This window comes from Hippoglossus hippoglossus, chromosome 23, assembly GCF_009819705.1.
Source record: "Hippoglossus hippoglossus isolate fHipHip1 chromosome 23, fHipHip1.pri, whole genome shotgun sequence".
NCBI lineage: Eukaryota > Metazoa > Chordata > Actinopteri > Pleuronectiformes > Pleuronectidae > Hippoglossus > Hippoglossus hippoglossus.
This window is the reverse complement of record NC_047173.1, coordinates 17,658,623-17,683,582: the sequence shown is the minus strand read 5'-3', so window position 1 is coordinate 17,683,582 and position 24,960 is coordinate 17,658,623. Positions and strand designations below refer to the sequence as shown.

The following is a 24,960-nucleotide window of genomic DNA, read 5'->3' as shown; positions in this document are numbered from 1 at the left end:
GGTTCATGACCTATACTGCAGCCAGACACCAGGGGGCGGTCAAGGGGACATGGCTCAATGTCCCCTCTGCTAACATGGAGGGTTCATGACCTATACTGCAGCCAGACACCAGGGGGCGGTGACAGGGACAAGGCTCAATGTCCCATCTGCTAACATGGAGGGTCCATGACCTATTCTGCAGCCAGACACCAGGGGGCGGTCAAGGGGACATGGCTCAATGTCCCATCTGCTAACATGGAGGGTTTATGACCTATACTGCAGCCAGACGCCAGGGGGCGGTGACGGGGACATGGCTCAATGTCCCACCTGCTAACATGGAGGGTTTATGACCTATACTGCAGCCAGACACCAGGGGGCGGTGACGTGGACATGGCTCAATGTCCCACCTGCTAACATGGAGGGTTCATGACTTATACTGCAGCCAGACGCCAGACACCAGGGGGCGGTCAAGGGGACATGGCTCAATGTCCCATCTGCTAACATGGAGGGTTTATGACCTATACTGCAGCCAGACGCCAGGGGGCGGTGACGGGGACATGGCTCAATGTCCCACCTGCTAACATGGAGGGTTCATGACCTATACTGCAGCCAGACGCCAGACGCCAGGGGGCAGTGACGGGGACAAGGCTCAATGTCCCATCTGCTAACATGGAGGGTCCATGACCTATACTGCAGCCAGACGCCAGGGGGTGGTCAAGGGGACATGGCTCAATGTCCCATCTGCTAACATGGAGGGTTCATGACCTACACTGCAGCCAGACGCCAGGGGGCGGTGACGGGGACACTTCAGGGTGTCCTCATGTTGTTTGATACTAAAGTTTCCACCTGAACATAATTTGAACCAAAAGACCAGAATTGGACAAAATGTTTCAGACACAATTTTTTTTTAAATCAATTTAGTTGTAACTTTATGTTGCAGATTGAATCAGATTCGATGAATTAGATCAAAGACCAACAATAAGTCTGATTATTAATTATACATCATTACTTTGACTTCTGGTCGCTTTCTAATGAACATGTCTGAGCTCCAGATGGACCCTGAGCTGATTCAGCTGTAGCCGGACTTTGACTCTCCTCTGAGGGTGGGTGGCTCTGAAAAGAGCCGTTGTGGTTCTCCGGGTCTCCGGAGCTTCTACTTGGACTTGGCGGCCTTCTCGGTCTTCTTGGGCAGCAGCACCGCCTGGATGTTGGGCAGAACCCCGCCCTGAGCGATGGTGACCCCCCCCAGCAGCTTGTTGAGCTCCTCGTCGTTGCGGACGGCGAGCTGCAGGTGGCGGGGGATGATGCGGGACTTCTTGTTGTCGCGGGCCGCGTTCCCGGCGAGCTCCAGGATCTCAGCGGTCAGGTACTCGAGCACAGCGGCCAGGTACACCGGAGCTCCGGCTCCCACACGGTGCGCGTAGTTCCCCTTGCGGAGCAGCCTGTGGACGCGGCCCACCGGGAACTGGAGCCCGGCCCGGGAGGAGCGGGTCTTGGCCTTGGCGCGGGCCTTTCCTCCGGTTTTACCTCGTCCAGACATTTCGATGGGATTCAAAGAGTCGATGTGTAGGAGGGGGAGGGGCACAGCGGGGCTTTATAGTGTCACTGCGGCTCTGAGCTCAGCGCTCATTGGTCAAACTGAGCCCTTAGTGCCAGCGACCAATCGAAAGGGACTTGTGAAGCTTCTGTAGACATGACTCAACTTCCGCTCAACAGTTTGTAGCATTTACAAAATAAAACAAAACCGAAATTTTAATACAAACAAAATGATAAAACTTACAGAAAATTGGGACATTACAACTTTTATCTCTCCGGAGTGATTCTGGTAAGACTTAAAAATATCTTCTCAACCTTCCATCACACATCTTCATTTGTTCATTTTGTATATTTTTTAAATAATTTAACAAAGTGTTAACAGTAAAACAGTTTCCCTCTGTAGTAAATATTTCTTTACTCGTGATTTAATGAAACACTGGATGTTTATCCTTTAATTTCTATAATCATTAAAATTATAATTATATAATAGATTTTCATTCCATATAGAAACTGTTCTTAGAGTTGTCTGGTACACAATTATTATTGTTAAATATTGTATACAATTTACCTTTGTAAAAGTGTTTCTCTTTTTTCTAATTCCCCAATAATTAAAAAAACGGAGGGAACTACGCAGTCGAGAAGAGTAAAGTAGAGCAGAGTAGAGTAGAATAAAGTAAAGTAAAGTAAACTATAGAAGTGTAAAGTAGAGTCAACTAAAGTAAAGCAGAGCAGAGTAAAGTAACGTAACTGAGCTCATACAGTAAAGTAGAGTAAATTAGAACAGAGTAGAATATAGTAAAGTAACTATAGTAGAGTAACGTAACAGGCTCATACAGTAAAGTAGAACAGAGTAGAATAAAGTAAAGTAACTATAGTAGAGTAACGTAACGGGCTCATACAGTAAAGTAGAACAGAGTAGATTAAAGTAAAGTAACTGTAGTAAAGTAACGTAACGGGGCTCATCCAGTAAAGTAGAACAGAGTAGATTAAAGTAAAGTAACTATAGTAGAGTAACGTAACGGGGCTCATACAGTAAAGTAGAACAGAGTAGAACAGAGTAGAATAAAGTAAAGTAACTATAGTAGAGTAACGTAACGGGGCTCATACAGTAAAGTAGAACAGAGTAGATTAAAGTAAAGTAACTGTAGTAAAGTAACGTAACAGGCTCATACAGTAAAGTAGAACAGAGTAGAATAAAGTAAAGTAACTATAGTAGAGTAACGTAACGGGCTCATACAGTAAAGTAGAACAGAGTAGAATACAGTAAAGTAACTGTAGTAAAGTAACTATAGTAGAGTAACGTAACGGGCTCATACAGTAAAGTAGAACAGAGTAGAATACAGTAAAGTAACTGTAGTAAAGTAACTATAGTAAAGTAACGTAACGGGCTCATACAGTAAAGTAGAACAGAGTAGAATAAAGTAAAGTAACTATAGTAGAGTAACGTAACGGGCTCATACAGTAAAGTAGAACAGAGTAGAATACAGTAAAGTAACTGTAGTAAAGTAACTATAGTAAAGTAACGTAACGGGCTCATACAGTAAAGTAGAACAGAGTAGATTAAAGTAAAGTAACTATAGTAGAGTAACATAACGGGCTCATACAGTAAAGTAGAACAGAGTAGAATACAGTAAAGTAACTGTAGTAAAGTAACTATAGTAGAGTAACGTAACGGGGCTCATACAGTAAAGTAGAACAGAGTAGAATAAAGTAAAGTAACTATAGTAGAGTAACGTAACGGGCTCATACAGTAAAGTAGAACAGAGTAGAATACAGTAAAGTAACTGTAGTAAAGTAACTATAGTAGAGTAACGTAACGGGCTCATACAGTAAAGTAGAACAGAGTAGAATACAGTAAAGTAACTGTAGTAAAGTAACTATAGTAAAGTAACGTAACGGGCTCATACAGTAAAGTAGAACAGAGTAGAATAAAGTAAAGTAACTATAGTAGAGTAACGTAACGGGCTCATACAGTAAAGTAGAACAGAGTAGAATACAGTAAAGTAACTGTAGTAAAGTAACTATAGTAAAGTAACGTAACAGGCTCATACAGTAAAGTAGAACAGAGTAGATTAAAGTAAAGTAACTATAGTAGAGTAACATAACGGGCTCATACAGTAAAGTAGAACAGAGTAGAATACAGTAAAGTAACTGTAGTAAAGTAACTATAGTAGAGTAACGTAACGGGCTCATACAGTAAAGTAGAACAGAGTAGAATACAGTAAAGTAACTGTAGTAAAGTAACTATAGTAAAGTAACGTAACGGGCTCATACAGTAAAGTAGAACAGAGTAGAATAAAGTAAAGTAACTATAGTAGAGTAACGTAACGGGCTCATACAGTAAAGTAGAACAGAGTAGAATACAGTAAAGTAACTGTAGTAAAGTAACTATAGTAAAGTAACGTAACGGGCTCATACAGTAAAGTAGAACAGAGTAGATTAAAGTAAAGTAACTATAGTAGAGTAACATAACGGGCTCATACAGTAAAGTAGAACAGAGTAGAACAAAGTAAAGTAACTATAGGAGAGTAACGTAACGGGCTCATACAGTAAAGTAGAACAGAGTAGAACAAAGTAAAGTAACTATAGTAGAGTAACGTAACGGGCTCATCCAGTAAAGTAGAACAGAGTAGATTAAAGTAAAGTAACTATAGTAGAGTAACGTAACGGGGCTCATACAGTAAAGTAGAACAGAGTAGAACAAAGTAAAGTAACTATAGTAGAGTAACGTAACGGGGCTCATACAGTAAAGTAGAACAGAGTAGATTAAAGTAAAGTAACTATAGTAGAGTAACGTAACAGGGCTCATACAGTAAAGTAGAACAGAGTAGAACAAAGTAAAGTAACTATAGTAGAGTAACGTAACGGGGCTCATACAGTAAAGTAGAACAGAGTAGAACAAAGTAAAGTAACTATAGTAGAGTAACGTAACGGGGCTCATACAGTAAAGTAGAACAGAGTAGATTAAAGTAAAGTAACTATAGTAGAGTAACGTAACGGGGCTCATACAGTAAAGTAGAACAGAGTAGAACAAAGTAAAGTAACTATAGTAGAGTAACGTAACGGGCTCATCCAGTAAAGTAGAACAGAGTAGATTAAAGTAAAGTAACTATAGTAGAGTAACGTAACGGGGCTCATACAGTAAAGTAGAACAGAGTAGAACAAAGTAAAGTAACTATAGTAGAGTAACGTAACGGGCTCATCCAGTAAAGTAGAACAGAGTAGATTAAAGTAAAGTAACTATAGTAGAGTAACGTAACGGGGCTCATACAGTAAAGTAGAACAGAGTAGAACAAAGTAAAGTAACTATAGTAGAGTAACGTAACGGGCTCATCCAGTAAAGTAGAACAGAGTAGATTAAAGTAAAGTAACTATAGTAGAGTAACGTAACGGGCTCATCCAGTAAAGTAGAACAGAGTAGATTAAAGTAAAGTAACTATAGTAGAGTAACGTAACGGGCTCATACAGTAAAGTAGTACAGAGTAGATTAAAGTAAAGTAACTATAGTAGAGTAACGTAACGGGCTCATCCAGTAAAGTAGAACAGAGTAGGACAGAGTAGAATAAAGTAAAGTAACTAAAGGAGAGTAACGTAACGGGGCTCATACAGTAAAGTAGAACAGAGTAGAATAAAGTAAAGTAACTAAAGTAGAGTAACGTAACGGGCTCATCCAGTAAAGTAGAACAGAGTAGATTAAAGTAAAGTAACTATAGTAGAGTAACGTAACGGGCTCATCCAGTAAAGTAGAACAGAGTAGAACAAAGTAAAGTAACTAAAGTAGAGTAACGTAACGGGCTCATCCAGTAAAGTAGAACAGAGTAGAATAAAGTAAAGTAACTAAAGGAGAGTAACGTAACGGGGCTCATACAGTAAAGTAGAACAGAGTAGAATAAAGTAAAGTAACTAAAGGAGAGTAACGTAACGGGGCTCATACAGTAAAGTAGAACAGAGTAGAATAAAGTAAAGTAACTAAAGTAGAGTAACGTAACGGGCTCATCCAGTAAAGTAGAACAGAGTAGATTAAAGTAAAGTAACTATAGTAGAGTAACGTAACGGGGCTCATCCAGTAAAGTAGAACAGAGTAGGACAGAGTAGAATAAAGTAAAGTAACTAAAGTAGAGTAACGTAACGGGCTCATCCAGTAAAGTAGAACAGAGTAGATTAAAGTAAAGTAACTATAGTAGAGTAACGTAACGGGGCTCATCCAGTAAAGTAGAACAGAGTAGGACAGAGTAGAATAAAGTAAAGTAACTAAAGTAGAGTAACGTAACGGGCTCATCCAGTAAAGTAGAACAGAGTAGATTAAAGTAAAGTAACTATAGTAGAGTAACGTAACGGGCTCATCCAGTAAAGTAGAACAGAGTAGATTAAAGTAAAGTAACTATAGTAGAGTAACGTAACGGGCTCATACAGTAAAGTAGTACAGAGTAGGACAGAGTAGAATAAAGTAAAGTAACTAAAGGAGAGTAACGTAACGGGCTCATCCAGTAAAGTAGAACAGAGTAGATTAAAGTAAAGTAACTATAGTAGAGTAACGTAACGGGCTCATCCAGTAAAGTAGAACAGAGTAGAATAAAGTAAAGTAACTATAGTAGAGTAACGTAACGGGGCTCATACAGTAAAGTAGAGTAAAGTAGAACAGAGTAGAATAAAGTAAAGTAACTAAAGTAGAGTAACGTAACGGGCTCAGGGGTCAGAGGGGAAAGGTTTCCCAGCATCCTCTCTGATTTGCGAAGTGATGTCGGCCATCTTGGATTGTAGCGGGGAAGAAAGATTGATGCGGTGAGATTCTGCTTTTCTTCTTTTATTCATTTGTTCGGACGTTTGGAGCCGAAGCGGAGCCGCAGTGAAACCCGGGCCGTGTGCTCGTCACTACGGGACCGAGCGGAGCGGAGAACCGAGGGGACTCGACTCTCACCGGAGCAGCGCGGCCCCGGTTCTTTTTGTTGTTGTTTTGGGAAACTGACCGACGGAGGCGGCGCAGGCCCAAACCCGAATAAAACCCACTGTTCCCGGTCACTGTCTCCGCCCGGTAGCCGGTCCGTTTACCCGCTGAAAATCACACTTCACCGGCCCGACGGACCACGTTAAACCCGCTTTTAAGAGCTCGTGTAGCGGCCTTCTTACGGTGCTACTAGCCGAGCAGCTAGCTCGGTAGCGAGCGCTAGCTCGCATGCTAACGTACTCGTGTATTCCTATTGAAGCAGCCGTTAGCTTACGCGCTCTTGCTAGCTAGCGGTAGCTCCTGACACATTTCGGAGCTAACACGGTAACGGCAGCTAATATGTAACATTTCATTTCAGATTCAGTGACAGAAGAAGACGCGGGTTGAGTCACTTTATTCGTGTTGTAGAAAACAAGCAGGAAACATTGAGGTTTGATCCACGTCAGTCAGATTGGAGCAGCTTTATTAGCTCATGCTGCTAACATTAGCTCTGTGCGCCTTTAACGGACATTTGAAAGCAGAAGAAAGAAGTTTTGTCTTCTAACGGCTGCTGGTCCCATGTGGGAGCAGCAGGAGAACCCACACCGGGAAGCACGGGGTCTTAACAAAGAAAACCCCCGAGGTGTCCACGTTGTCCGCGGGTTAGCTCCGTTAGCTACTGCTCACTGGCTGCAGATTGCGGGTGTTTTGTTAACCTACTTTCAACCAACACAATTCAACCGGTGAAACCCCGCAGACAGGTCGGGGGTTCGCATCCCGTAATGACCGGAGCTGCTCTGGAAACGCACAGATCAGAAGCTGCTGTGAGTTCAGATCTGAATATAAATGTGTTTCAAGTGAAAACAAGTGTAAGTGATGACAGAAGCTTCTCCAGACACTGACGTGCACATGTTCCAGATTCAATCCACACTTTACATCGACCCCTGTCCCCGGTTGGTCCAGCAGCTCCGAGGACGTGTCTCCACATCTACCTAAAACCCAAACCATGTGTTCAACTCCACACGTTTTATGTCCTTTTTCCTGGGTCATTTCATTGACTTTGTTTTCATGTACAACTAGTTTAATGTGAGGAAATGGACGTAGCACCTGCTTGTTGAATCACAGATGCACCAATGTGTTCAGGGCTTTACAGAACAACCACAGAATATGAGTTCTTGTTCACAAAATTAGGAGTAATGATAATGTCCATTATCCATCAATTAGTTTTTCAAGTAACTCCTTGGTTTATAAGCTAAACTCTGAATAATAGTTGAAGTTGACACCTTTCAAAAATCGTTTTGGTTTGACCAGCAGACGGAAGCCCGAAGATGTTCAGTCTAATATGAGTTAAAACGGAGAAAATCTTTTTTTGTTAAGAGGTTAAAAAATATCACTTTAATAATTATTCAATTATCCAAACAGTTATAACGTATTTGCCTGTTGCCTCTGTACAAATATACAAAGTTTAGTTCACAGGATCTTTTAAGACGCCGTCATGAATCCGTGTGTGATTCACCTCTTCAACGTGTTCTTGACCATGTTTCCTCTCTGGTTTCTCAGGTGACACGAGGTATGTTTGGTGCTAACCGGAAGAAGTTTATGGAGGGGGGGGTGGAGAACGACTACGCGGACGACTCAAGCCTCTACTACAGCCAGCAGTCCATGTTCCCTCCTCACCGCCCGGATAAAGATGTGAGTTGCTGCTAGTCAGGGTTTTCTACATCAATCTTCATCATACACTCTATACCGTTCAATTATATTTACATATTTAAAGTATTGTGTGAAAGAATGGGGAATTACACCCACAGTGATAATCCTCATAACCAACACATCTCTACTGTTAAGTAACAATCTGTTGGATTTCCTCTGTGTCCAGATGTTGGTGTCTTCCTCTGCTTCCTCTACGGGTCAACTGTCACAGCTGGGAGCCAGTTTATATGGTCCGCAGAGTAAGATGCACACACACACACTTGTCAGTCTCAGGTCTCATTAAAATGATAAATATTTGAGACACTTTCAGTCTCTACTGTACAAAGACAGATTTCATCATAAACTCTTAGATCTTTTCACAAGTTAAAACCTGTATTTTGCCGTCTAAGCTCACAACTGTGTTTTTCTACAATGTTTAAACTGAGAAGGTTCATGTTTTACTTTTTGAATAAACAAGTTTTCTGTCTCTGTGTCTTTGTTGTAGGTGCGTTGGGGTTTCCCATGCGTGGTATGAACAGCAGCGCAGCACCTCAGTTAAGTCGAAGTGGTCTGAACCAGTCTGCCAGCCAGCTCTCCAGTCATGCCAGTACACCCAACACTGGAACAATGCACACGCCTCCATCACCGAGCAGGTACGGCAAATATACACTTCCATTGTTTTAATGTTTAGTTTATCTTTTCAGTATTTATGTAGTTATGCGGTTTTAAAACGTGTCACCTAGCTATGGTTCGCTCTGCCATTCACACGACTCCGGAGTTTTCCAGCCTCCCAAATGTTGGTCTTGTTTTAGTTTGAAAAGGCTGCGGTTGCGTTTTAGTCAGGACGAAGAGAAACTAAGGCTTTTGTAAACAATTATGCAAACGCCCACGTTCTTTTTCTGATTGGCTCTCATCAGCCACATGACTCGACTACCAGCGGTGAATACAAAGCGTTGCTTACACTTCCTGTCAGTGACAGTTTCACCTCCAGCTGCTCGCGTTCCTCTTTCTCTTCACAAACGACCATATGTGAGCATGAAACCACAAAACCACCTCGTGCAGCTTTAACCTCCCTGGTGTCTCTCTGCAGGGGGATCCTGCCCATGAGCACCCGGAGTGTCCTGAACCACAGCCAGCAGGTGGGGGGTCCCACGGGTCAAGCGGGAGGGATGGGTGGCGGCGGCGGCGACAGGGGAGGTGGCGGCGGAGGAGGGAGGAGCGGCAGCATGGGGAGTCCCAGCCGGTCGTCGCCCAGCATCATCGGGATGCCCAAACAGCAGCAAGCACGGCAGCCTTTCACTATTAACAGGTAACACACACTTAGACACTTTTCACCTTGTGACTGACTCAATGTTTAATCACAGAATAAAACGTGTAGGGGTCCGAGGGGACGCACACTCAGTCAAATTAATTTATCAAGATTCTTGCAGCTTCATGTGTTGAAACCAAAAACAGAGAATAACACCGGTGTGACATTGTGAATGTGGTTAGATCGAGACCAGTGTTTTTGACGGTTCACTTTCTCCTTTTGGTTTCAGTTCGATGAATTTCTGTTTTCTCTCCAGTCGGAATCTCAGTTGAGTTTTTCACATGCGTGTCATCAGTTCAGAGAATAATCCAGCCCGTGTTGTGTGTCTGTGTTGTGTGTCAGTATGTCAGGGTTTGGGGTGAACAGGAATCCCGGCTTCAACCTAAACAACTCATTATCCAACAACATCTTCAATGGAACAGGTAAAAAAAACAACTCATCCTGTGATAAACTACTTGAACTTTATTGGTTTGAATATTGGACTAAGCTTCGAAACGTGTTTCTTTGCAGACGGCAGTGAGAATGTGACGGGGCTGGACCTGTCAGATTTCCCGGTGTTAGCAGAGAGGAGTCGGAGGGACGGAGGTTCGAATCCCACCCCGCTGCTCAACCCGCTGGCCGGTCGGGCGCCTTACGGTGGGAGTGTGTGATTTTTATTACTTTGACATATTTCGCTGTCATCAACGCATTGCTAAGTGCTCTTTCCTCCTTTTTTCCAGTTGGCATGGTAACCAAGCCGTCCAGTGAGCAGTCGCAAGACTTTTCCATCCATAACGAAGATTTCCCAGCTCTCCCTGGTCCCAACTACCAAACAAAAGACCCCACCAGCACCAACGAAGACAGCAAAACGGTGACTGCTCTCTTGGCTATTTCTGACCTGTCCCTGCGCTCTGCGGTGCGACTGCTTCACTTTCGTTTATTACTAGAAATAGATTCAAACTGTAAAACTGTGTATTTAGCAGAAACTAGCCTGATTTTTAGATAGTGGAAGGAAGTAGAAAGGAATCTCGAGCTCTGTTTCCTGTTTTGTTTCTTCGGCTCGTCCCTCTTGTTTTGTGTCTCATTTTTTACCTCCTTTTTTTGTCCAATCAGAATCTGAACTCGTCAGGAAAGTCCACCTCTAACTCAGATGGTCCAAAGTTCCCCGGCGACAAGAGCTCTGCACCTAGCAACAACAACCAGCAGAAGAAAGGGATTCAGGTTCTTCCTGACGGTGAGAGTCACGTGACACGTCCACAGAGGGGAGGGAACCATATGAGCGTATTTGAGTCTGAGCCGTTGTCATCTGTGGTTTTTGTGTCACAGGGCGCGTGACCAACATCCCGGTCGGCATGGTAACGGACCAGTTTGGAATGATTGGCTTGCTGACGTTCATCCGGGCGGCGGAGACGGACCCTGGCATGGTCCACCTGGCGCTGGGCTCAGACCTCACCACGCTGGGCCTCAACCTCAACTCACCCGAGTACGACACACGCACACAAACCTGTTCTTCATATATAGCTTCAACAATTCTGGCTTTTATTTTGAGACCGAGTCCAAATCATGATCAGCATCTATATGATTGGCTTCAAACTAATCATGTGACTGCAGGTACGAGAAGTAGGTGTGTTGGGACAGGAGCGATGCTGATGTAAATCTTAACGTCTCTTTTTTCTGTCTGGATCAGGAATCTCTACCCCAAGTTTGCGTCTCCCTGGGCGTCGGCTCCATGTCGACCGCAGGATATAGGTGAGTTTGAACGTCTGATTATTTGAGTTTGTCCTGAACCTTCATGGAAGTCATTTCGTCCTTCGGTTCATCTCGTGCTCACAGAGCAGCTGCAAAGGGATAATCGTGGGGCTTTGTGTTTGCTGGATGTGTAAATAGTTTGTAAGACCATGTGAGTTTTGAATCTGTAAAAAATAGGATGTAAAAGTTTCACCGACTCAGTTTCTGCGCAAATGTCATATTTAAAAAGGACCAAGAACAAAAAACATGAACTAACAGAACATTATATTATATGTATATTAACTAAAAGCTATTTTAAGATGCTTTTTTAAAACTTTGACATAATTTCCTCCTTCAGACTTCCACGTCCCGTCAGAGTATTTAACCAACATCCACATACGGGACAAGGTACGTAATTGGAATAAAAGTACATGAGAGTTAAAGTAATGATTTCTGTTCTGAGTATCTTTACTAATTTGAGTCTCTAACCTCCTGTCTGCAGTTAGCAGCTATCAAGTTGTCTCGATATGGTGAAGATCTGCTGTTTTATCTCTACTATATGAACGGTGGAGACCTACTACAACTGCTGGCTGCAGTAGAACTGTAAGAGCAACACACACACACACACACACACACACACACACACACACACACACACACACACACACACACACACACACTGAGAAAGACTGGATCTTTTCTGTCCACACAACAGGGCGTTTTGAAGTGAGTCTTGATTGGAGGTTCTAAGTGTTTGTGTGTTTCCAGCTTTAACAGGGACTGGCGGTATCACAAAGAAGAGCGGGTTTGGATCACTCGGGCTCCGGGGATGGAGCCCACGCTGAAGACCAACGCCTACGAGAGAGGGACCTACTACTTCTTCGACTGCATCAACTGGAGAAAAGTGGCCAAGGTGAACGTGAACACATACCTTTGACTTTACATCCGCTCAGTTTGGGGTGACTGAAATTTGCACCTTTAACTTATTTAACCCTCGTGAGTTTTGGGCTTTTAATGCTTTCATACATCACGTAAACATGTTCACTGAGCTTTTTTCATTTAAAGATTGCCTGTATGACCAATGTTTAAAGTGTAAATACAGATTTATGATGTGAAGCTATAATTGTGAAATTGATTTAACACCAAGCAACATTCACCAATTTGAAATAAAAAGCAGGTAAAATGTTTATTGGATGTAAAATAGATTGAATCAGAATTTGATCAGTGATAATCTAATTAATCAAATTCTGATGTGAACTCACACATTTAAAACTTTCTCTTTGTTTGCAGGAGTTTCATCTGGAGTACGACAAACTAGAAGAACGACCTCACGTTCCCTCCACCTTCAACTACAATCCTGCCCAGCAGGCCTTCTGATTGGCTCTCCCTCCTCCTGCCTGCCTGCCATTGGCCCTCCTGGCTCATCCATCACCACCGTCTAGGTTTTATTCCGCCTCCACACACATTTAAAGTGAATCTGGCCGTTAAGGAGTCGGGACAGGAGAGGACGTCCCGTCTCTTGACCTCTTAAGACTTTATCATTTTAACTTGACCGATTTTTCTTTGTTCTTTACCTCATTTTATTTTGTTTTTAACTTTATTTCCCACCCTCCCTCCATGGGTTTGGTTCTGTTTTGTGGAGCACAGACTTAATGTCAACAGACAGCACAGTACAACAATCACAGACACGGGTGCTGTAAATAACTGTCCATCTGATCGAGTGATTCTCGTTTCTACTCCGTCTTTCAGAATCTACTATTTTTTTGTCAAGAGAAGCTTTTAAGAAGAAGCAGATTTTAACACAGAACAAAGGATTCGATCACAAACGTCAGGATGGATAATTATTTCACTCTGTGTCTGAAGAACTAAAGATATTTATCAGTTTTCTTTATTTTTACCAGGTTTCTCCAACATTACACATCAGAGCACACACATCAGCAAACAGTGGACAGTCAGGAGAGGAAATGCAATGTACATTGTAGCACTATTTCATAATAAAAGGAGAAAAAACATCTTTTATTTTGGTTTGTTTTGTGCCGGAAGCAGCAGCGGGTTTAGGATCAGAGACTCAGCTTTTGGGGTTTTAGCCAATTCAAGTAAAGTTCAACAACCAGAAACACCAGCGAATCAAAGTTAGTTTAAACTAATTGGAATTATTATTTTCTTATTATTATCAATAAATCCCTTATAAAGACCAAAACCAGGGACGTCACCAGAGTGGAACCGACGACTGTGGTGAACATTTGGGGCAGAAGGACACTTTATGTGGGACTCAGTGAAAATCCAGTTTATTGATGTTTCAATAGTCTTTAGACAGTAAATACTCATTAATAAGGGTTTGTTCATGGGAGAAGAAAATATACAATATCACCACACGTCTCTTTAAATTTATTTTTATTAAATGACCCAGCAGAACAATAATAGATGGTTAAAAAAAGGAGAAATATAGATTTTCCTTTTCACATCATGTCAGAACTCAGAGGATAAAAGTTCCAGACAGAATGAAAATGTCTTCACATCTCGTTCACACTCAGTTTTCATCCACAGTTTTTCATTTCTATTTTTTTTGTCATTCAATCATTACAGCTCCTGTTTTCTCTCTGCAGCTCCTCATTTCTTCACCTTTAATATTTATTTCATTTTATTTTCTTTAACCTTCTTCCTCTTTTCTGTCACCTCCCACATTTATTTGCAGCATCTGCTCTCTGTTCAGCAACAGTCGAACCGCTCCGAGGGAGAAGCAGGAAAAGTTTGACATTTTGGGAAACAGGTTTATTCACTTTCTTGCTGAGATTTAGTGAAGATTGATGCCACTTTCATGTCAGTGTTGCAAATATGAAGCAGTCGATTAACCCAGAGGAACATTCAGACGGGAGATGGCCCCTCACAGCTCTGACGACTCGTTCACACCTCGTTGGTTCAGAGCTTCAGACTCTTCACTTCACTCTGAACCTGAACATCAGGTGTGAAAGGTTCCTCAGAGCAGAAGAGGTGATCTGGGTCTGGATCAACATTCATTTGGTTCATTTGAACTACTGTGTAGTACTGGAGTACTGTGTAGTACTGGAGTACTGTGGAGTACTGGAGCACTGTAGTACTGTAGTACTGTGGAGTACTGTAGTACTGTAGTACTGTGGAGTACTGTGGAGTACTGGAGTACTGTAGAAGCTAAAAACTACTGCTTGTAGCTTCCATGTTTAGCGCACAGACACGAGGTTGGTGTCAAATTTTCAAATCAGCACAAAAATCCAAAAGCGAATCTTCCCAAATGTTAAACTTTTTCTTTAAGGTCTTGAAAAGTCCCAAAAAGCCTTAAATGTATTGATTTGAGTTTGTTATATTTTTTAGTTCCCCCCAGGAGTTACCAATGTCCACTTAGGTGTGTGTGTACATATATATGTCTTTATATGTGTGTATGTATACACACACCTAAAATACAAGGCAGTATTTTTAAGAAAACAGGAAAAACCAAAAATCTTTTTTCTGAAACGAGGAGCATCTCTTCTGCTGGCCGCCAGTGAACAATGCAATACCCGACTTCCTGTTACCATGGAAACCATCATGGAGATGGTTTTTGCAGGGGACCACCTCCGATTCCACGGACACACCAACCAACCACCTTCCAGCAACGACGTCCGCTGCCGTGACGACGACTGTGACGGCGTTGCCACGACTACAGGGGCCAGCTTGTTGACACTACAGCAGAAAAGCCAAGGACACGCCCACAGATCCCATGTGACCTGCTCGACAAGATTTGATTGGAGAAATACGACTGAGGCACTTGGCCATTGGCTGTTTTATTAAATATGGCAGCTAGTGTTTTAATAGGAAAAAGAATAAAATAAATATTCTGGTAATGAAATTTAAAGACGGGTCTGGATTGTTTGTTTTGTGTTAATGTGGAAACCGCCATGTTTTATTTTTCAGGACTGAAAATGGAACTGATCCTGTGATGAGGCATCGGAAGGAGGTTCCTCCTGGAAGCTGTTCTGCAACACGCAAAGAGACAAATAACGGTTTAACGTTAACGGCTTTTAAAATCAAAACAAACGGCTCGTCTCCACTGAACTAACGTTTTATCGAGTTTGACTGAAGTTGTGTTCGTGCTATTTTCTATTTGAAAAGTTTATTTTGTCCAGATCAATATGTAGCTTTTAATATTTATCTAATAACTGCAGATTTTTTACACTTGATCAATTCATTTTTGCTAAATAGTGGAAAAAGGACAATTTTTATTCAGCAATTTTCTTTTATGACAAATTGTGTCTCAAGAAAAATGAAACAACATATTTTTGGTTTATATGACATTTAAGAAACAATCAAATTTTCTGGGGCATTTTTCCTTTGAATAAACGTTATTTAGTTAAGTTTCTGTCCTTTCAGACGACACCGGTCGTTGGAAGGTGCAAGGAGCAGTTAACATTTGACATTTAATGCAGAAATGTGTGGATTTAATTTAAGTTATTTCTCCAAATTAAAGGAGTCAAAGCAACATCTGTCCAAAGATGTATTAATGGTCAATAAGGTGGGGAAATCTTTTTTTAATGTTTTAAACATGTCTTTGAATGTAAGTTGACAGAAAACCGTTTCAGCCTATTGTCCACATGGCGGCGCCATATACCAACAAACCAACCGGCAGGAGAACGGGTTCAGCCGTATTAACATAAAAGAAGAATCGATGATAAATTTAAATGAATTCCAGTTCATATTTTGTTCCTATTAATAAAGTAGAAATTTCATCTCTCTTAAGTTATGATGATGAAACTGAAAATTCCTTCGTCACTTCTTCAGCAGCTAAAACTATGAAAATGATTCATGTGAAATTATTCGATAACATCAGTTTCTTTTAGTTTCATTACAGCTGAGTCAACGGAGACGGTCTCACACACACACAGACACAGACACACACACACACACACAGACACACAGACACACACACACACACACGTGAACAGTTGAGATCAATAAATGAAGCAGATTTGACCGAAGTGGTGGAATCAGTGGAGATCAAATGTTTTTAAGAATTAGCTGCTGAAGACAAACCGATGATGCAGATAACGATGAGTTAGTTTCACTCATGTCTGTTGAATGATGTCATTTCCTTCACTTCACATCTAACACTCAATAATCTTACAGGTTTTCTTTCACTTAGTAAACTGTTTAGTTTTTCTAATTATGTCTGAACAACGGTTATGTAACTGTGCATTAACGTGTGGGAGTGAGAATATGAGACACTGGACTTTATTTAGTTCACTCTCACTAAAACAACATCGTCCAGCTCTTTGTTCACAAGCCTCAAGCTTCAGGAGGAACATTTTCATCAATTCATCAATTCGTTGATTGTCAGAAGATTAATCAACAACTATCTGGACAGTAAAACCAGGATTTGTGTCATAAAATATCAACATTTCAGTTTCCAGCTTCTCAGCTGTGAGAATTTGAGGCTTTTCTTTGTCATGTGACAGTGAACTGAAAATATTGATCACACAATATGAACTTAACACAACCGACATCTGCATCAATCAGTGACAGAAAATCAACAAACAATGTAAAACCAAGCCTCAGATTAGAATACAAATCATTAATCATTGAGTAAAATGTCCTGCACGGGTTTTGTGTTTGGTCCAGTACTGTTGTTCACTGCAGATTAAAGCACGTGTTAAACATAAAGTTGTGTATTTGATGCAGAACGAAGCTGCTCCGTCCATCAGCTGCACGAGGGAGGATTTTATCAGTCTCTGTTGATTGTTGGATTTTCAGCCAAATGTTGCCTCCTACGTCAGAGCAGCAGGAGCAAATACCGTGCGTCCTAATCGCATCATCTGAATGTTGATTTGAGTCGATGCCCTTTTACATCCATTGTTATTTGTTTTATTCCCTGAAAACCTAAATCCCGTCCGCAGAGGACACAACTGTCGGTGCAGCAGCTTCTTCCCTGGACCTTCACATTTACCTCGTTTCATTGCTTCTCTCACAGTCTCAGTCTGTGAGTTTGAATCCGAGGTGTGAAAATGAGTCAGGCGGTGACTGGGCCGCTGGTTGGTCTCTGGTGTTCTTCAAACTGGGGCTGTTCTGTTTGCTCTGCAGAGACACGTGGCTCCTCCGCGCTGATGTCCGTTAATATTTGTAATCTCTTGATCTGCAGAGATGATAATAATCCTGCCACAGGCCTCCCTGATTACAGTGCGTAATGCTGAGCTTCACTCTGCACTTTGCATTCATGCATCAGGCAGAAGCACAGAGGAGAAATACTTCATATCCACCACAGGCTGAAGGATATGAATCTGTCAAAGGTTATTTTCACATTTTTACTGCAGCCTTTTTCTTTGTTATATTTATTTTATTTATTTTCAATGAATTCCATAAAAAACAACGTTGATTAGTCTGCACTGACTTCCACTAAACCTCTGACTAACATGTGGATTGTGTTATTTCTTATCAAACAAACAGGAGGAGAGAGTTTGTGAGTCGACCACTTTCAGCAGTGAATTAGTGAAACAGGTTCAGGTTGAAGTTCCAACTTCCACCAACTGGGAAACGAGAAGCTTCTGTGTTTACGTCTCTATTTGTTAGTTCAGTGTTTGGATCGTCGAGCTTCTTTCTCTTCTCTGACACCGGCTGGACTCTTCAGATCCATGAGCTTCAGTCAGCACATTGATCCTCCGGTCCTCGGAGGCCATTCTGGAGACCAGACACACACACACACACACACACACACACACACACACACACACACACACACACACACACACACACACACACACACACACACACGTAATGAAGTCCAATTAACAGAATAAAGTTTGTAAATGACACTGAGGAGAATTAACAAAGAACAGAGTCAGAGAACGTGTGTGAAACTATGAAGACATAATAATAATAATAATAATAATAATGTTTCGTCTTACACAACATGACACATCTGAAATGTTCGTGTTTATATTGTGGTAGTTTTGTCCTCAGGTTTCTTTAATTTTATTTATTAATTAATTAAATTAACTGACAACTTTACATTTGTCCACAGAGGAGAATGTTACTGTGAATGATTGAGCCATGTGATTGGTCAGGAACATGCCCCGCCTCTCGACGTGTGTCAGCTGTGATTGGCTAACACAAAACAATAATACGGTGATCTCTCTGTAAAACAATATTTAACTTTTTGAGTTTTGGTGCAGAATATAAAAACCAGAGGAGTCAAACTATAAATAAAGATGGAAAAAGAAGATCCAGGCGCTGCCATCTTGTTATTCTACTTAGATCAGGTCCCGCCCACACACATGTTCAACCAATCCTGGGTCAATCTCAGCTGTCAATCACGACGTCTCATCTGAAACACTTCAACATAATCCTGTCCCATGTGCTGACGTGGAGGAGGCAGGTGCAGACCTGAGCTGCAGGTCCAGCTCCTGGAGAAGGACTCACCTGGATCAGCTCTCAGAGCAGCAGAGATCATGTTTGGTTTCATCTCTCTCTCTCTTCCCCTCTGCAGGTTGGGTGATCCTCGATCGCCCGGTGGCCTGAGGCTCCAGATCGATGTTCTGTCACTGTCCTGCTCTGGATGAGATAAGCCTCTTAGCCTCAGGCAGCAGCTTCCTACAGGACACAGTGTGTTAACCAGTCAAATCAAGTGAATCACATGAAAACATGTTCAATTGGACAAAACATATCAGAATGAGACACTTTTCAACATCGTTGTCCAAAGTCTGAAAAGAGAAACTTTTCCTCTTCAGACGTTTACTGAAATTAGTTTAATAAAAACACCTCATTTAGAAAACTGGAAATGTTTTCATGTGATCTGCAGAGTTCAGTTTCCAGACTGAATTATAACTGTTGGATGGAATGATTGTATTCATGGTCCCCAGAAGCTGAATCTCCTCCTCTCCTCCCCCTCCTCCCCCTCCTCCTCCTCCCCTCCTCCTCTCTCTCTCTCTCTCTCTCTCTCTCTCTCTCTCTCTCTCTCTCGCACCCTCCCTCCCCCCCCCCCTCTCTCTCTCTCTCTCTCTCTCTCACTCTCTCTCTCTCTCTCTCTCTCTCACCCTCCCCTCCTCCCCTCCTCCTCTCCCCTCCTCCTCTCTCTCTCTCTCTCTCTCTCTCTCTCCCTCTCTCTCTCCCTCTCTCTCTCTCTCTCTCTCTCTCTCTCTCCCCTCTCCTCCCCTCCTCTCCTCCACTCCTCCTCTCTCCCCCCCCCCCCCTCTCTCTCTCTCTCTCTCTCTCCCCTCCCCTCCCCTCCTCTCCTCCTCCTCTCCCCCCCCCCCTCTCTCTCTCTCTCTCTCTCTCTCTCTCCCCTCCCCTCCCCTCCCCTCTCCTCCCCTCCTCTCCTCCACTCCTCCTCTCCCCCCCCTCTCTCTCTCTCTCTCTCTCCCCTCCCCTCCCCTCCTCTCCTCCTCTCCTCCACTCCTCCACTCCTCCTCTCTCTCTCTCTCTCTCTGTCTCTCTCTGTCTCTCTCTCTCTCCCTCTCTCTCTCTCTCTCTCTCTCTCTCTCTCTCTCTCTCTCCCCTCTCCTCCCCTCCTCCTCTCCTCCTCCTCCACTCCTCCACTCCTCCTCTCTCTCTCTCTCTCTCTCTCTCTCTCTCTCCCCTCCCCTCCCCTCCTCTCCTCCCCTCCTCCTCTCCTCCTCTCCTCCTCCTCCACTCCTCCTCTCCATGCCGGTGGAGGAGCCTCACTCCTCGGAGCTGCCATGGCGAAGATCCGGGTGTCGTACGAGTATTCGGAGGCCGAGGATAAGAGCATCCGTCTGGGCTTGTTCCTGATCGCCTGCGGGATCCTGAGCCTCTTCATCCTCGGCTTCTGTTGGCTGAGCCCGACGCTGCAGAGCCTCCAGAGCAAACCGGCCAACTGCACGGTGAGTGCGGCTCCAGCGGCTCCAGCGGCTCCGAGCTCCGGCCGCCCCGCTGAGCCGGAGCTCGGAGCCGTTTATTCAACATGAACAAGTATTCATTAGTTTTAAACATCGTTATTATCTGTCAGGGACAGATTTTTAAATACACCACTTATTTAATATTTGATATATTTCTGCCCTCTGTGACAGTTTGTATCGTGTTGTTATTAGAATAAGTTGATGTCCTGGGTGTGATCATTAGACTTCACTGGTCTCTGTGTCACTCTATCATTATTTAAAGTTATTCAACCATTGCTCTGTTTTATTAGTTTCTTAAAAAGTCTTGCTGTGAACATATGAATAATGAACCACAAACCATTTTGAGTGTTTATTCATTTATCAGAAAATGCAGTTTTATAATACAGTAAACTGATTTAGATTTCTATAGACCAAATATTCAAATGAGTCAGTTGATCAAAAATAGATAAATTAATAACTACAGTAATTAAAAGTCCTCATCGTGTTCTGATGAGTTCATTCCACCATTTTACATTTTAAATTGAATCTTTTAATAGAAAGATTCAGTTGAAAATGATTTGGACGTATTTGTTTGGCCGGTGATACTTTGATATATTTCAGTGTCTGTAAAAGTCCTTATTGAAGTCGTGATGTCAGAAGATTCCTGGAGATGATCTGAGTTAAACTAAGATTCATAAACTTAGAAACAAATCAGGTCTGAATCTCCCGTCCTGAGTTTCCGTCCCTTCGATGGACAGTGACGGTGACGAGTCCTCATCAGAACTGACAGGACCTGTCAATCATCAGTCACACTGTCAGTGATGCACTGAGTCGGATCAGCTTCTGAGTAGTGATTAGTCAATTCATCAATTAAGTGATCAACAAGTCAATTACACAATAATTTACATATACAGAATTCATTAATTTAATAAGATTTAGATCTTATCTCTTATCTTATTGGTTGTAAAACTTTATGCACTATATGATGTCATTGTTCAGATTTTATTGTGGCATCATGATGACATCATTCACTGACTATATGACATCATATGAAGATTTTCTCGGATCAATATCAGCTTCATTTTGTGTCTCTACTGTTTCTGAACCTGTGTTTTTCAGGCCACATGTTTATGACGTCATGACCAGTCTCGTTCGAAGCAGCGTCACGTTGTGATTAAATTACTTTAATTTACGTGTGTTGGACACAATCTCCACCTCAGGCCTTTTGCTTCAGATTTATGAAGTCATTTATTTCAATCTTTTCCCGTCGATACAAAGTGAGTTTCTCCACCTTCAGCTCCTCGTCCGAGAGTTTCATGTCATAAATCACAGGCGTCCACACTCTGCTGCCGCTGTTCACTGTGAAGGATGGATTCAGACCTGATTTATTCGGCTGTTAGCTTATTGCATTGTCCTGAAACAACGTTCATGCATTATACAGAGTGGAGGCGGGTTTTGTTTGTGTGTGTGTGTGTGTGTGTGTGTGTGTGTGTTTTAAATCACACAAAGTCATAGAGGACTCACTAATCCACTGCTTCACATAACATAAATCTCAATATGCAGCTCGCTGACCTCCTGACTGATGAAGACGGCTCCGACTTTCATCAAATCTAAAAGGATTGATTTTCTGTTTGACGTCGTATTGATATTTGTTTTAATGGCCGTGGCTGTTATGTCAGACTGGTAATGAGCCGAGAGAAGAGCTGCTGCCTTGCTCTTCGTTGCCATGTGGAAGATCCAAATACTTACAGGAACAAACTAATCTTCAATACAAGCTCTCGACCAATCAGGAGTCAGTCTCAGCTGTCAATCATGACGTCTCAGCCTGTTTTTATATCATCAAATAACTGATTCGAACCAAACTGATCAGAAACACTTGAACAAACATCAGAGAGATGAGAACGACCTGAAATGACAGAAACATCTTTACAAACATTTATTTAACGTCTACTTTGATTTTTGAGTTTGGTCCATGTCCCATCTGCTAACATGGAGGAGGAGGGTTTATAATCCTAAAAGATGTCGTCCATCTTTACTCAAAGTCTATGACCCGGATCCTACTGACTTTAGCGAGACTCTTTAGCGCCACCACCACCTCAGTTGTGGTTTTGAGGGAAACATCTGTTCACATTCTAGATTGATTCCCACAAAATTCACGTTACCTCAAACTCTTCATCTGGTTTATGAATCAGTCAAGATCCCGTTTGGGGAGAAAATGTCTAAACTGGTTCCCGCTGGTGAATCTCAGTCTGAAGCTCACGGCTCCTCCTCCTCTTCTCTCAGGTGGTGTCGGTGCTGCGTCCGGAGGAGATGTTCGAGTGTGTGTTCACGTGTGGCGCCGACTGTAAAGGGACGTCGCTCTATCCCTGTCTGCAGATCTTCGTCAACAACTCGGAGTCCAACTCTGTGGCTCTGCTGCACTTCGACGAGCAGCAGCTGGTCCTGAACCCGAAGGTAGGAGGGACGCTCCAGTGTCCGGGTCCAGGTCAACGGGCCGAGCTCCAGAGACACAGCAGCACAACATTTAGGATCCATCAACTTATAACCACGATAAACTTAAATACCAATAATACAGTATTTTATTATTACATATATTATTATAAATCACTGGTATCAGCTCCTCAAATGTGAATATTTGTTGTTTCCATGAAAAGAAACTCAGCATCTTTGACCCTTTGACTGTTAACAGGACAATTTCATGTCATCAGTTATTAAAGGAAATTGTCAGATTTATGTTATAATGAAAATAATTGTTGTGAGTTTTTTATACGCCACAGAAAAAATGTAAGCATTTTGATAAAACCACAATATCAAATTATGTTTATGAGAATAATAAATCCCTCTCTGGAACAATTTTCCGAGAGGCCGGACTTTAACGGCACAAATCTCTGATGAAGTAATGACACAAAATCAATAACAATTAAATGAGGATTAGAAGTCAGAGGCTGAGATAGTAAAAGTGTTTCTAAGGGAGTGAAATGTTGTAGTGAACTCATTTATATCATTTTAATGTCGGGCAGATGAACGAGAGTAAATGGAATTATGCAGGTTGTAAAAACAGATCTAGTATAATGTTTAAAAATGTAAAATGCTGTGATCAGACGTGAAACTCTGAACAGGCCCAGATTAAAGAAGAAGGGCCGCAGCTCTGGTGAATTTCATGTGATTTCATATCTTTTTTTAATCCGCTGAGCGTCTGATTGGTTTTTGTTTGGCAGCTGCCTGAAGTGAGACGAACAGAAATAGATCCGCTGAGACAAAACTCGCCATTAAAACACTCAGTGTGTGAATGCAGGACTTTGAGCGTCATTACCAAGCAGCTGACAGTGAACACATCCCAGCTGACAGAGTCTGAGTGGGATCAGGTTCAGTGTGAGCTGCTGCTGTGTCTGTTTCCACTGGGTCTGTGCTCTGAAAGCCTCTGGATCAGTACTGACCTGTGGTTAGTTGTGGGTTCACGTGATTGGATGAAGCGTTACCCTCCACTGGGAGGTTTCAATATGTCTGATAATTCTCTTATTCATCTTTTGAAAAAAAGCCCAAGTCAACATATTGAACATATGAAAAGCATTCGCTTGTTAACCCTTCACACGTTTTGACACTTTACTCAAACTCAACTCTCTGGATCACGTGTCGTCGTCTCAGGAGAAGAAACAACACGACGTCACCAAATCAGCCGATTGTGGTCTTTCATTTAAAATCTGGTGAAAAGACAGAAACCCAAAGAAAGGAGGCTGTTGAAGAAGCACAGATATAAACCAACATCTTTACGTGACATGTTGCACTACAACATGTGAGTGTGAGATTGGGGGGGGGGTCTGCATATGTCGGCCATGTGTATAACGGAGCTTCCTCACAGGAAGAAGGAGAATATGAAATAATAAATCAGCCGTACAGACGAGGACAGTCGCTGTCCGTCTGTCTGTTGGTCCGTGGGACTTCTTCTTCTTCTTCTTTTTCTTCTTCTTCTTCTTCTTCTTCTTCTTCTTCTTCTTCTTCTTCTTCTTCTTCTTCTTCTTTGGTGCACGTCTGGGCCGTCGCTACAGCAACTGAGTAAATATAGAGGGCGAGAGATGGCGTGTCATTGATGCCGCTCAGTCGCCATAGCGACAGCAATGGCGATGAAGTGGAGAGAGAGGGAGAGAGACGAGTCACGCTTCATTCAGAAAAGCTCTAATGTCTGATGGAGGCAGAGGGAGAGCGGCTGGGTATCACAGCTCCACTCACAGGTTCTGTGACCTTTGATTAAACTAATGAGAGAGGGAGAGTCACACTTCAAACACTGTCACATTATATTTATCACATAGACCCTCCAATCAGATCCAGAGGAAATCACCCCAGACACAGGAGGCCTCCCCCCCCCCGCCACGTCAGGATGACAACACTACAGAATTCAGACATATTATTATTAATCACAACTTCTAAATGATCCTGAGCCACGTGACCACGACAAGAGGACAGGAAACCAAAACTGTCAAACGTCTAGAAAAGGAAACAAAGACACAGGGAGCGATGAGGAGGAGGAGGAGGAGGAGGAGGAAGGTCCAGAACATCTGGAACTGGAATGACTCAGTAGAGCTCGTATCTCTGCCACAGTCCCCTGATGACATCACACTGAACTACACTGTTTGTGGAAATCCATTGTGTCCTTTTTGTGTAACCTTGCAGACAAACAGAGAAACCATCCAGTGAACCAACCATCCCAGTCCTGGTGGAGCTGATGAGCCAGTGGGAGCAGGTCACTGGTCTGTCAGTGTCCATCAGTCCGTCAGTGTCATTACTTCAGTGTTTCCTGCTTCGGGCTCATGATGAATTCTACAGGATTTAAGGAACCAAGTCACATCTTTGCTAAAGTTTTTTGGATCCTCATTTTAACTGCTTCAGACTTTCAGCAGTGGCTCATAAATCAAAGATCATTGTGCCAATATTGTGTTTATAACCTTGATTTATTTATTTATTTGGTTGTGAACTTCTAAGTG

General features: G+C 42.5%; 3 protein-coding genes across 5 annotated transcripts in view; 2 read left to right on the top strand and 1 right to left on the bottom strand.

Annotated features, from left to right (window-relative positions):
• Positions 1–999: 999 nt before the first annotated feature.
• Positions 1,000–1,551, bottom strand: LOC117757055 (histone H2A). The gene has a single exon (XM_034577803.1). The coding sequence runs from the start codon at positions 1,517–1,519 to the stop codon at positions 1,133–1,135; it is 387 nt and encodes a 128-aa protein (XP_034433694.1). The 5' UTR covers positions 1,520–1,551; the 3' UTR covers positions 1,000–1,132.
• A 4,665-nt stretch (positions 1,552–6,216) lies between these two features.
• Positions 6,217–13,156, top strand: LOC117757028 (CCR4-NOT transcription complex subunit 2-like). Of its 3 annotated transcripts, none has more exons than XM_034577752.1 (15): positions 6,217–6,297; positions 8,000–8,131; positions 8,316–8,379; positions 8,634–8,781; positions 9,219–9,437; positions 9,780–9,859; positions 9,948–10,079; positions 10,157–10,287; positions 10,530–10,650; positions 10,743–10,899; positions 11,104–11,165; positions 11,503–11,552; positions 11,647–11,747; positions 11,913–12,057; positions 12,435–13,156. In XM_034577752.1, the coding sequence occupies exons 2-15, from the start codon at positions 8,012–8,014 to the stop codon at positions 12,519–12,521; spliced, it is 1,617 nt and encodes a 538-aa protein (XP_034433643.1). In that variant the 5' UTR covers positions 6,217–6,297; positions 8,000–8,011; the 3' UTR covers positions 12,522–13,156. The 3 variants fall into 3 exon arrangements, with proteins under 3 accessions (XP_034433643.1, XP_034433642.1, XP_034433640.1); XM_034577751.1 differs by having other exon boundaries at positions 8,316–8,388; positions 9,948–10,073; XM_034577749.1 differs by having other exon boundaries at positions 8,316–8,388.
• Positions 13,157–19,737: 6,581 nt separating this feature from the next.
• LOC117757043 (calcium-activated potassium channel subunit beta-4-like) overlaps positions 19,738–24,960 on the top strand; it is a 17,701-nt gene continuing 12,478 nt past the window's right edge. Inside the window, exons 1-2 of the mRNA XM_034577782.1 lie at positions 19,738–19,987; positions 22,265–22,435. Of these exons, the coding sequence (XP_034433673.1) occupies positions 19,823–19,987; positions 22,265–22,435 (336 nt within the window). The 5' untranslated portion in view covers positions 19,738–19,822. The remainder of the gene's footprint in view (positions 19,988–22,264; positions 22,436–24,960) is intronic.